This window comes from Dromiciops gliroides, chromosome 3 (genome assembly GCF_019393635.1).
Source record: "Dromiciops gliroides isolate mDroGli1 chromosome 3, mDroGli1.pri, whole genome shotgun sequence".
Taxonomy (NCBI): domain Eukaryota; kingdom Metazoa; phylum Chordata; class Mammalia; order Microbiotheria; family Microbiotheriidae; genus Dromiciops; species Dromiciops gliroides.
The window spans coordinates 344,998,487-345,011,401 of NC_057863.1; the positions used below are offsets into that span (position 1 = coordinate 344,998,487).

The following is a 12,915-nucleotide window of genomic DNA, read 5'->3' on the forward strand; positions in this document are numbered from 1 at the left end:
CTATGCTAATGGATTTAGAATTATTATCTCATTTGAACCTCACAACAACCTGAGAGCTATTTTTATTCTCATTTTACCGTTTAGGAAACTGAGGGAAACAGGAGTGAACTAACTTGCCCAGCATCACACAGCTAGTAAGTAAAGTAAGCAGTAAATCTGAGGCTGAACTTGTACTCAGGTTTTGCTGACTCCAGGCACAGCACTCTATCCACTGTACCACCTAGCTTCCCCGTATATCATATACCATGTCCAGGCTGAATTTATACCAGGAATACAGGGATGTTTCAATATAAGGAAAATTATAAATATAATTGAGCATATTAATAACAAAACCAAATAAATCATATTATTAGTTCAATAGATGGATAAAGGGCTTTTTGACAAAATAAAAGAGCCATTCCTTTAAAAAAAAAAGACTACAAAGTATAAGAATAAATGGAATTTTCCTCAAAATGATGAGTTATTTATTCAATGCCATACCAAGAAAACTACCAAGGATTATTTTTATAGATGTAGAAAAAATAATAACAAAATTCATCTGAAGGAACAAACTGTCAAGAATGTTAATGGAATGAATATTTTTTTGTTTTTGTTTTTGTTTTTTGCAGGGCGAGGGTTAAGTGACTTGCCCAGGGTCACACAGCTAGTAAGTGTTAAGTGTCTGAGGCCGGATTTGAACTCAGGTCCTCCTGAATCCAGGGCCGGTGCTTTATCCACTGTGCCACCTAGCTGCCCCATGAATTTTTTAAAATGGGAATGAAGGAAGGGTACCAATAAGAGATCTCAAACTATACTACAAAGCTGTAATTGTCAAAACAATTTGGTACTGGGTAGGAAAGAGAGGTTGCTCACTGAAATGGATTAGATATATAATATCCAGAAGTAAAAAAGAACAGGAACCCAGTGTTTGATAAATCCAAGTATCACAGCTATTAGAGGAAGAACTCGGTATTCAATAAAAACTGTTGGGAAAATAAAGCAGTTGGGCAAAAACCCGGTATGGATCAACATCTCACACAACGTACAAAACCAAGGCAAAATGGATACATGATTTAGATATAAAGGCTGGTATCATAGGCAAATTAGAGCAACACAGAAGAAATTACCTGTCAGAGATTTAAAGGAGGTGGTAAAATGAATAATTGTGATTATATTATATTAAAAAGTTTTTGCATCAACAGCAAAATTTAGAAGAAAAGTAGGAAACTGGAAAAAAATTTTTATTTCTCTGATAAAGCTCTCATTTCTAAGACAAAAAAAGTAACTGAGTCAAACTTACAAGACAAAGAGCCATTAAACAATCAGTCAACAGGAAGAAGCAGCTAAGGGGGCAGCTAACTGACCTTTCATAACATGCTGGGCCTGACTTCAGGAGTACTCATCTTTGTGAGTTTAATTTTGGCATCAGGCACTTACTGGCTGTGTGACTTAAACCTGTTTGCTCAGTTCATCTGTAAAAAATAAACTAGAGAAAGAAAGGGGAAATGACTTCAGTATTTTAGAATAGCTAGGTAATGCAATGGATAGAGCACTGAGCTTAAAAAATAATTAGATTCATCTTTATGAATTCATATCTGGCCTCTGATGTGTGATCCTGGACAAGTCAATGAACCCTCTTTGCCTTAGTTCTTCATCTTTAAAATAAGCTGGAGGGGACAGCTAAGTGGCGCAGTGGATAAAGCACTGGCCCTGGATTCAGGAGTACCTGAGTTCAAACCCAGCCTCAGACACTTACTAGCTGTGTGACCCTGGGCAAGTCACTTAACCCCATTGCCTCACCCCCCCCCAAAAAAAAAAAGTAAAATAAGCTGGAAAAGGAAATAACAAATCACCCCAGTATCTTTTCCAGGAAAACCCCCAAATGTGGTGACAAAGAGTCAGGAGGACTAAAACAATTCAACAATAACAAAGGAATAAGCAGTTTTCAATAGCCTTATGAAAAAAATGCTCTCAATCAATAATAATTATGGAAACAGAAATTAAAATACCTGCCTCATATCCATCAGATTAACTAAAATAACAAAAAAAGGAAAATGACAAATGCTGGAAGGAATGTGGAAAAACAGTTACATGAATGCAGTCTTAGTGAAGCTATGAACAAGTCTAACACATGCTCCTTTAAACTGTGTATACTCCTTGACTCAGCGATACCCCTATCAGGTCTATACCCCAAAAGAGATCAAAGAAAGAGGAAAAAGATCCACATGTACAAAAATAGTTATATCAATTGTTTTTGTAGATCATAGAACTGTAAATTGATAAGATCAGTTGAGGAACGGCTAAACAAGTTATGCCATGTCAATCAGATGGAATACTACTGAGCTTTAAGAAATGATGAAGGGGATGGCTTTAGAAAAAACTGGGAACACTTGTATGAACAGATAGAAAATAAAGTGAGCAGAAGAACTAGGAGACCAATTTATTCAACAACAGAAATGCTGTAAAGAAAGCCAACTTTTAAAGACTTAGTAATTTTGACAACAATGACCAAGCACCACTGCAAAAGACTTGATGAAATGTGCTATCTTCCTTCAGCCAGAGACATGACTTAGCATACAAACTAAAACATATTTTCTTTTTATTCTCCCTTTCCTTTTTTTTTGTGGGGAAAGCTGGAGAAGCAAGACTAATTCAGGAATTTGTTTTGCATGCTATACATATTTGTAATGGGTTTTTTGTTTCCCTTGCCTCCTCAATGGGTGGGGTAAGGGGAGGGAGACAATTCAAAAGTGAAAATAAAATAAAATCTAAGGAAAAAAAGAGCAAGAATGACAGAAGGAATCGTTTGCTGGACTATATGGGATGAATGGGCTCACTTGTACCTGTAGAGGGATTAGCTTTGGCAAGGCGAAGGGACAGCTCATTATGTGAGACAGGGTTGAAGGAAGAGATTACTGTCAGAAGGAATCTGAGTATAGCTTGAGCTTAGCATGTGTTGTGGAAATAATTATCTATAAATCTACCCTTTCCTCTAAGACAAATAGTGAACTTTCGAAATTAATGAAGCATACTTAATCATTGTCTAATATATTTGGACCTAGAGAAAAACTTAAAAGCCGTTTAGTACAACCCCATCATTTGACAGATGAAGATAAGGCATAGAGAATTGAAGGGATTTATCTAGGGTCACAGTCTTTCTTTGTTGTCTTGAGCAAAAAACTTAATAAATAAATGAAAAAACTGTTTCATCTCTCACCATTTAAAACTATATTGTGTGTATTTTATAATGGATATAATATGGCATATGCTTAATTTATAATTTATAAATAGAAATAGAAGTTTATATAAGTTTATAAAAAACATATTTGGGGAGTGTATATTCAAAAATGTTAACTGATGGGGTACAGGATCAAAACAGTTTAGAGACTCCTGGTTGATGATGATTAATCACAGAAGAAATGTAGATAAAGGAATATTGAGTTTTTAAGAAGAATGTCTAGAGAGTATGAAACTTTTAAAACCCTCAGATTGGATTAGTGATAAATGAAGTCCTTTATTTCTCCCACTCCTACTACTTCAGCTAATGTCAGACTATTCCTTATAGGTCTCTGCCAAGAACCATACTAATTCCAGCCTCTGTGATATTGGTTAGGCTGTTGCCTTCATTTGAAATATCCAGCTTCTCCTTATTAACTCTCTATCTAGAGCCTATTATTTACCCTCAAGGGCTAAATCAAGCCTTACATTTTTCTTTATTATGATCTTATTTTGTATCCCAAAGTTCATGATACAGTATCAGGTGATAAATATTTATCAACTCATTCATCAAAACACTTAATAAACTTTTAAAAACTCAGATATACTAGAAAAAAACTCTGATGTGCATTAGTACCATAAAAATGTAACTATTAAAGCAGAAAGGTAGCTAGGTGCCACAGTGGATAAGAGCATTGTGCTTGGGCAAGACCCATCTTCCCGAGTTCAAATCCAGCCTCAGACACTCTCTGTGTGAGGCTGGGGCATATCACTTAACCTTGTTTGTTTCATTTCCTCAACTCTAAATTGTGCTGTCAAACCACTCCAGTATCTTTGACAAGAAAATCCCAAAAAGGGGTCAAGAAGAGAAAAACAACAAAAACAACAAGGAGGACTTAAGAAAAACAAGGGACTATTTTTAGTGCTGGTGAAGAACAACAGCATGTTCCCAATAGAGAATATTAAATCAATTTTAAACTTGGAGATATCCATATTGACATAGACAAAATTGTTCATTTAAGTCAAGTGGACAAATGTTAAAATGGGGGTTGAGGAAGCATAAATAAACTAGTTGGTTATGGGTTAGAACTTATCAAAGTTCTGTGTCATCACATTTGCTCTATGCTTGAGAATAACCCCAATCATTCCATTCCTATTCCCCAGCTGTCATAGCTATCCAGTATCAATAATTACTAAGGAATCTCAAAAGTAAAAAAAGAACAATTGTAGCATTTTAAAGGGAATAATGAGTGGACTGATATACAGTGCATTTTTTTAAACTTCATTTATTCACCTTAATGTTTTATGTACTTTTTCAAATAAATTCCCCAAATACATATAGCCACACCGAAAAATCTCCCCATATTAAACCATACATAGAAAAATACCAGAAGTGGAGAGAGGCACACGGTCCTATAGGAGAACAAGGCTTAATTTTGTTTAGAATGGAAACTAGAAGGAACCTAGGTCAAGGTGGTGGCAGAAGCAAGTAAGCTTAAAAGAACTTAAAAAAAAAAAATCAACACCAAAAACCTGCTCACTTTTAAAGCCTGTTTGCTTTATATGAAGCAACAATAAAGGGAAGAAACACGACACAGATGGAGCTCCTACAACACCAGAAGACCAGGGCTCAAATATTACCCCTGCTATATTTTAGCTGTGTAAGTCTTTTATCTTCTCAGTGCTTTAGGCCAGTGGTGTCAAATTCAAATAGAAATGGATCCCTACAGTTACATGTTGATTTAGAAAACCAAAAATTAACATGAACTATATACAATTATGTTTTAATCTGGTCCCAATGAATGAGGATTACAGGAGCTTCACACCTCCGCTCTAGGCAAGCAACTCTTTAAAAACTATCGGTTGTGGGGCAGCTAGGTGGCGCAGTGGATAGAGCACCAGCCCTGGAGTCAGGAGTACCCGAGTTCAAATCTGGCCTCAGACACTTGACACTTACTAGCTGTGTGACCCTGGGCAAGTCACTTAACCCCGATTGCCCCACAAAAAAAAAAAAAGACTATCAGTTATAATGAAGGGACCAACCTTCATTGGTAGAAACAGTTTCTTTAAAAAAGAATAAAAGGAGAAAAAAAATGAAAACATCTAGAGGAAACTATTCTAATCACCACTAGGCAATATATACAGATTAACTCCTTTTTGGATAAATTTATTCCATAAGGAGTAAGGCCCCAAGAAATGAAGGGAAATAATATTATGATATAATATTTCTAGTGCTTTGTTTCAGGATGAGGAAACAAGCTGGAAAGACATGGTCATCAAAATCCACCTAAATGCATCCCAGTGGGGAATGACACTGACTGATCATCTAAGTTGAGCCTGGCAATAAGAAGGAAACTGGAAAAAATTGGCAACAAGGAATAATTTTTTGAGTATCCTACACTGTTTATATTGAGGAAGCATTGCCAAGATGCTGATTTGTTACATTTTTACCACTAAGGACAGAATAATAACAAATGGATCTTAAGATAAATTGGGATACCTTCCCCACACCATATTCTGAGAAACACAGTGGCCTTCTGAGGTTCCTTCCAACACAAAGAATATTTGACTTAAAATCCAAGTTCACTCTTCCATAATTTTCTACATAAGTTGAATAAATTTAGCAAGGTATATCTAACACTTGTGAAAAATAAAACCTAGATCAGAGAACAGAAAGTAAAGAATAGGGATATAGAGCACAGAGAAGAATAAAAGAAAAGTAAGTACAAGGTAGACTCAGTAGCCTAGAGCAGAGGAAGGAAAAGAGAAGGAAAGAAAGGTTTCTAGAAAGGAGTTGATAAAAGGAAAAGTGGAGAATTGAGAACAAGAAAAAATATACAAAAAGGGAAAATGAGAAAAAAGAAAAGGAAAAAAAGGAAAATCCAAATAGGAAGAACACAGCATTTAAAAAGCTAAGCATCATAAGAGATACCTTGAAAAACTTAAGAAATCATCTGCCCCAAAGCACTAGTTGCAAGCAACTACGGTATGAATTTTCCCAAGTTAAAAGATGAACTAAAAAAGACTACGGTGTTTACAATGTACTCATAGTCAAACAACTAAATAAGTGGTTGAAGGGAGAGATAGAACTTGTTTGCCACTTCCCTCTATCATACCATATTGCCTCAGTAAATTGTACTGACTTGTATGTACCTATATCAATCAAATTAAGAGTTGAAAATAATAATATCAATGAAGCTTTTTTCTAACACATTTTTCATTTAAATGAGCATATGGAAAATAAGAGCATTAGGTCATGAAAATTCCTTGACCATTCTGCATATGTTGTCATTGCTACCAATTCTACAAAAGAGGACTAGACAGAGTGAAGAAAGGATATTGAGTCTTAGGCACTACATACAAAATAATAAGAGAGAGAGAGACAGAGACAGAGAGAGAGGGTTATGAAGAGAGGGAAGAGGGAGTGTGAAGGTGATGGAGATAAAGAGAGGGGAAAGGGAGTAAGGGAGAGGGAGACTCAAGGAGATAAAGAGATAAGAAGGGCAAGGGAGGATTGGGAAAGATCAAGAGAGTGAGTGAGTGAGAGAGAGAGAGACACAGAGACAGAGACAGAGAATGAATTTAAATTTGTCTGCAGATTATACTAGTAAAGAGGGGGTCTCACAAAAGGTTGCTGAGGTTCTTTTTGTTCCTGTTCTTAAGTTTCACATCTAAGGAGGTTGGTTTGTTTATTTAAATGAATGGGATGAGTATGGGAATATTAGACTTGTGATTTCTTATAAAAAATACCTAATGAAACTTTCTACTAGAAGAGAAAGGCATATACTATGCAACTGACAGTCTTGGAGAATAACTCGGGGAGATTAAAAAGTTAAGTGAAGTGACTAAGGTCAAAAAGCTAATATGTCTCAGAGGCAGAACTCACATCCAGGTTTTCTTGGCTTGGAGACTGGCTTTCTATTCATCATGCAATGCTTCTTCTCAAGAGGATATATTTCTAAAAACTAAATCAGTAGGCAAAGACATTCATCTTTATTGAGAGATTAAATAGGGTTAAAGATCACAAAGAATATATATTTTTAGTGTAAGATCTTGAAGGATATAAGTATATCACAGTGGGATGTCACAATACCGAGCCTAGGTTTTATCAGGCACATCCATCCACTTGTAGGCTAAGTTATAACATGCTGTCATGTATATATTTCCAAAAAACTAATTCCTTAAATCTTCTGTCTGATAAATTTATGATCCATAGCATCTGAACTCTCTAAGACTGAGGGTTAACAAGAATACTGAGGAATGTTGCCAATGGAATCTAACCCTATGAATAGCGACACACAAAAATGATACCAATACCAAATCAAAATAATTAGAAATCAAATCAGCCTCAGAAATGCAGATTCTTGGACATCATTCAACTCACCAAATCTGGTTATATATTAGTAAATATTAGTCCTGACACTCTCTTTTACTATTACCAAAGTATTTGGGACAAGTAATACATAGTTCATTTATTCCTCACCACATTACTTTTTCTGAATCATCTCTCAAGTTTTCTTGGCAATGCAAAAGTTGAAACAATCTGTGATATAATACTAAGATGAAGAGAATTAATGTTTGGCTCATGCTAAGCCTTTATTAAGTAATTACTTCAAGGACAAGAAAAAGAAATACATACTGGAGGCCGGCCAGGACGACCCCTTTTTCTTTTCCCTTTGACCTCTGTTTCTTCAAGCTCACTGCCAGCATCTGAATGAGCAGTAGTTTCATTAGTTGAATCCCTAGAAAATAAAATATTAATTCAAATTATTTCTAGCCATCAAAGTAGATAATAAACTCTGAATTTCATATTTCTTCTTCCCTGTGAACTCCTGTTATAGTGGTCCAGTGGTGATATAAACTGAACTCATTTCTGAAACCACCTGGGAGCAAAACAAAAGCACTACTCTAGTCTTGGAAGAAAATTAAGTAATGTTGTTTGTAGTTCTAATCCACAGACCTAAATAATATAAAACAGAACAGGAAAAACTCAAAAGGAGGAACTAAAAGAAGCCAAGGGAAAGAAAGTCTATCATGTGAAGAAAACTACAAAAAAACAAAAACCCAAAGCAAAGCAAAGCAAAGCAAAGCAAAACAAAACAATACAAAACAACATACAGAGGAGAGAATATTAAAATCTATAAAATTTTACAGAAAATGGATACAATAAACATGGACTTGCTATTAAAACCTGGGGTAATAGATGCAAAATTAAATGAAAATCAACAAGCATTTATAAAGAGCTTCTATGTGCAAAGACTATGTCAGACAATGGGAATAAAATGATAAAATTAAAATAGTTCCTGTCTTCAAGTATTTTACATTCTACTAGAAGACGCAACATTTACTCAAAAAAGCAAATATAAGATAATTTGAGGACAAGTACAGCACCTAAAATTGGGGAAGATCACTAAAGGCTTGATGGAGAGGCTGGCATTTGAATTAACCCTTGAAGGAAAAAACAGATTTTCAGAAGCAGAGATGAGAAGCAAAAGCATTATAGTCATCAAGGGCAGCATGTTAGACCACAGACAAATACGAGATGGAATGCCAGGTGGGGAAGAGCTCAGAGATCAGTTTAGCTGGGACAGAGAAACAGTGAAAAGAAGTAATAGTTAATAAATCCAATAAACATCTCTCTCCTCTGATCCAAAGGATAACAATGCAACATCAAAGCTGGGGACTGGGGGCCGATGCTGAAACTTAGAGAAGCAACATCATCCTTCCTCCTATTCAGAGATACCAACACCTGAAAAAAAGTCTGGGGCAGAGCTGTCCTTGCTGTCCTATGCAAATCAACTGCTCCATAACCATACAGGGTATAGACACAAAGTATACCCCCATTTGCCCAGGGGAACCAATCCTGAATCACCAGAATTAACTCCTCATCATCTGGACTTGCCTATGCCCCTTCCTACCATTCTAGCTCCCTTACACTTACTCCCTCCCCTTCAACTCCATACATTCTGATATTTTTCTAATTATTTAGATCTGATTTTATTTGTGTGAAAAGTGTTTTGTAATTGTATCCATAATCTATACACTCTGTAAATAAGGCTTCACAATCTATCCCCAACTTATCTTTCTAGATGAATTTTATTTTACTTTCCTTCACACAATCTGGATTCGAGCCAAACTAGCCTTCTTCCTATTACTTGAACCGTTCCATGTTCTTCACTCCTGTTTTTAAGAACCTCTACTCATGTCCCTTAAAGACTTAGTACCATGCCACTTCCTACACATGGCCCTTCCAACATCCTCCACCTCTTTTCAGTTGTTATTAGTTTATTTGTGGCCTTTAAAAGAGTAGTTTCATATCAGTGGTGGAAACAGGATTCTGCAGAGGTTTAGAGATGAGGATATGGTAGTGAGAAAGTAGGACCAGAGACTGACAGCAGGAAATAAATCTTAGATTTAGATTCAACCCCAGAATCCATACCTTTGAAGCACATTCTTCCCCTATATTCTTTCCCTCTGATTCCATGGTTTTATTTAACCAGAATGCCCAGGCTATCTTATCATTTCTTCATTTTTCACCAAGCTGTAGTCTAGACTTTTCTATCTTGCCTCCAAGATAATGCCTCCTCCCTATTTCTTTTCAACTTCCTTTAATGAACTGTCCTCTTACATTAGAATATTAAGTTCCTTGAAGGGAAGGACCAAGCATTTCTTTTTGCTTGTATTTGTATGTCCATATATGATGCATAGCTTAATGAATGCTTGATATTCCCACCGTTATTTTATATTTGAAAAACACAGTGGTTAAATGACTTGTTTAAGGTCACTCAAGCAGTTAAGTTTAGTAGAAGAATTGAGATTTGAACCGGCATCCTCTGACTCCACATACAGCCCTCTAAATTTGGACATACCAATCACAAACAGTACCAGAAAGCCACTGCAGCCTACCTAAAAGATTTCTTAAAAGATCTGGACCCTTCATGGAACAATGAAAAGGGCACTGAATGAACTTGGAACCAATTCCTGCCTGTGCCACTTGTTATCAGTGTGACCTTAGGGAAGCCATTTAAATCTTCTAGGCCTCAGTTTCTTCATCTACAAAATGAAGAAGTTGGACTACATGACTTCTGAGGTTTCTTCTATCTCTACGCCTATAATACTATAGTCTTATATATATAAGAGTATATGGTAATGTCTGCAAGTTTATCATTTCTTTACCATATTTTCACAAGTCCCCCATCATACATCTAGTATAAGATTCACAGGAACAGGATAATAATCTTAACTAATCTTGCTGCTACCAGTTTATTCTCTTAAAATCTATGATGCAGGGGCAGCTAGGTTTGTGACCCTGGGAAAGTCACTTAACCTTCAATGCCCCCCACCAAATCTATGATGTAGACAAATAGCAAGTTAATCTTACTATAAAACCTCACTTCACAAATAGGAAAGACACAGAGAAATTAAATATCGTGCCTAAAATGATATTCAGGAAAGTGGCAGAATTGGGAATTTAGCCCAGATCTCATTTGCTAGTGCAGTGATCTTTAAATACACTTACTATAAGCTTTTCAACTTCCCATTCCATCTTTACATTCTTCTTAAAATTAGCCTCTCTATATCGTGCATTTTAGGATGAAGGCTGCATAAAGGTATGGATACTTTTAGTTATTTTGATATCTCTTTACTTCACCCTTCCTTTGGAACTGAAATAGTGCTTTTCCAGGAGAAGTAACCTGATATGTAGTTGATGAATGAAAAAATGAAAGCATATCCCTCTCCAATGCCCTCAGATTTTCATATATCCATTCTTTCTTCTCAGAACTTATCTAGCTGCTTCCTTTCCGATCCTCCATCCCAAGCCTGCCACATTTCCATCATATCAGCAATAAACTTTTCTCAGGTCTTACTGTTAACAGTCTATTCCTTCAAAACCAATTCTGCATACAACTGATAAGTTAATCTTATTAAAATACCCATTTTATCATGCCACCTCTTTCCTGGACATAAAGCAGTTCAATAGCTATCAATTTATTACAAAAATAAATGAGAACTTCCTCCATGTAAATTAAAAAAAATTTTTTTCTTTTATTCACTGCCTTCATTTCCAAATATATTTGTACTTAACCTAGTGAGATGCTCCTTGTAACAAAGAATAAAAAATGGATGAAAAAAGCATTTCAAGATTCAGGGAACCTGACTTTAAATCCCAACTTACTCATTTACTAGCATGTGAAGTTAAGCAAGACACTGGATTTCTCTGACCTGAGTCTTCTCATCTATAAAACAAGAAACAATTATATAGCATCTAAAGTCCCTTCCAATTCTAATTCTTGATCCTCTTGATTGAATCCTTTCATCCAATTGATTGAGCCAGACATTACATGTAAGGTTCTTTTATCAGTCTCCTAAGCTTTACAAAGATAAAGGTGGGGTGAGGGGTGGGGGCTCATAGGGGCACATTTTCTTAACTCTATTCTGAGGACAAGTTTGGTTAACCGAAGTAAATAAAATTGCTCCTCTTTTGTATTCTTTCCACTTATTTTGTTGTAGTGATTGTGTATAATTTTCTATATTCTACTTACTTTGCTCTATGTCAGTTCATTTAAGTTTTCCCATGCTTCCCCAAATGCTTCATACTAGTCATTAAATGTAGAGGAATAATGTTCTATTACATTGTGTATCACAATTTATTCAGCCATTCTCTGAACATTCTCAATGTGTATCTTTCCAGTATTTTGCTCCCACATAAAGTGTCATTATGAAGTTTTTTTTATTATGTTTAGCATTGGGATTTCTAGATCAAAGTGTATGTATACTTTGTTCACTTAATTTTTTTAACAAAATTCCAAACCATGCTCCAGAAAGATCTGATCAATTAATAACTTCACCAGCAGCACACTGTTTTGTCTATCCCTAGCCTACTCAACAGTGATTATTAGTGAATAAAAGTGTAACCTGTTTGATATATCTCTCCTTCCCTTCTCAGCTAAACTTCTTGAGAAAGCTTCCTACATTGGGTGCATACTCTTCCTCTTCTCTCATTTGCATCTAAAACGTACTGCAATCTGGTTTCTAACCTCATCATTCAACTAAAATTGTTCTCTGCAAAGTTACCAATAAACTCTTTTGTTGTTGGTTTTATTTGGGGGGTGGGGGTGAGGGGAGATTTGCAGGGCAATGAGCGTTAAGTGACTTGCCCAGGGTCACACAGCTAGTAAGTGTCAAGTGTCTGAAGCTGGATTTGAACTCAGGTCCTCCTGAATCCAGGGCTATTGCTTTATCCACTACACCACCTCACAATTTTTGTTGTTGTTGTTTTTGGTTTTTCAGTAAACTCTTAAGTGGCCAAATTTAATGGCCTTTTCTCAATTCATATCCATTGTGGCCTCTGAGGCAGCACCTGACACTTTCTTGCTGGATACTTTCTCTTCTGTAGGTTTTTGTAATACTGTGTTCTCTTCCAGCTCTCCTCTTTCCTATCTAACATCTCAATCTCCTTGGCTAGATGTTCAAACAGGAAATATTCACAAACCACAAGTAACAGGCTCTTTGCCTGGTGCCTTTATCTTATTTCTTGATACTATTTCCTTAAATGATTCCACCACCTCCCATGAGTTAAATTATAATCTCTATGCAGATTATTCCCTGATCAACAGACCTAACCCTAGTCTCTGTCCTACAAATTTGCATCACCAATTACAACTTGGACATCCTAAACTGGATGACACAAAAGAATCTTAAAACAAACAAACAAGCACA

General features: G+C 35.9%; 1 protein-coding gene across 1 annotated transcript in view; it reads right to left on the minus strand.

Moving 5' to 3' along the window:
• Positions 1-12,915, minus strand: part of STAG1 (stromal antigen 1) — a 360,000-nt gene that overhangs the window by 236,581 nt on the left and 110,504 nt on the right. Inside the window, 1 exon segment of the mRNA XM_043995188.1 lies at positions 7,835-7,937. Within this exon segment, the coding sequence (XP_043851123.1) occupies positions 7,835-7,937 (103 nt within the window).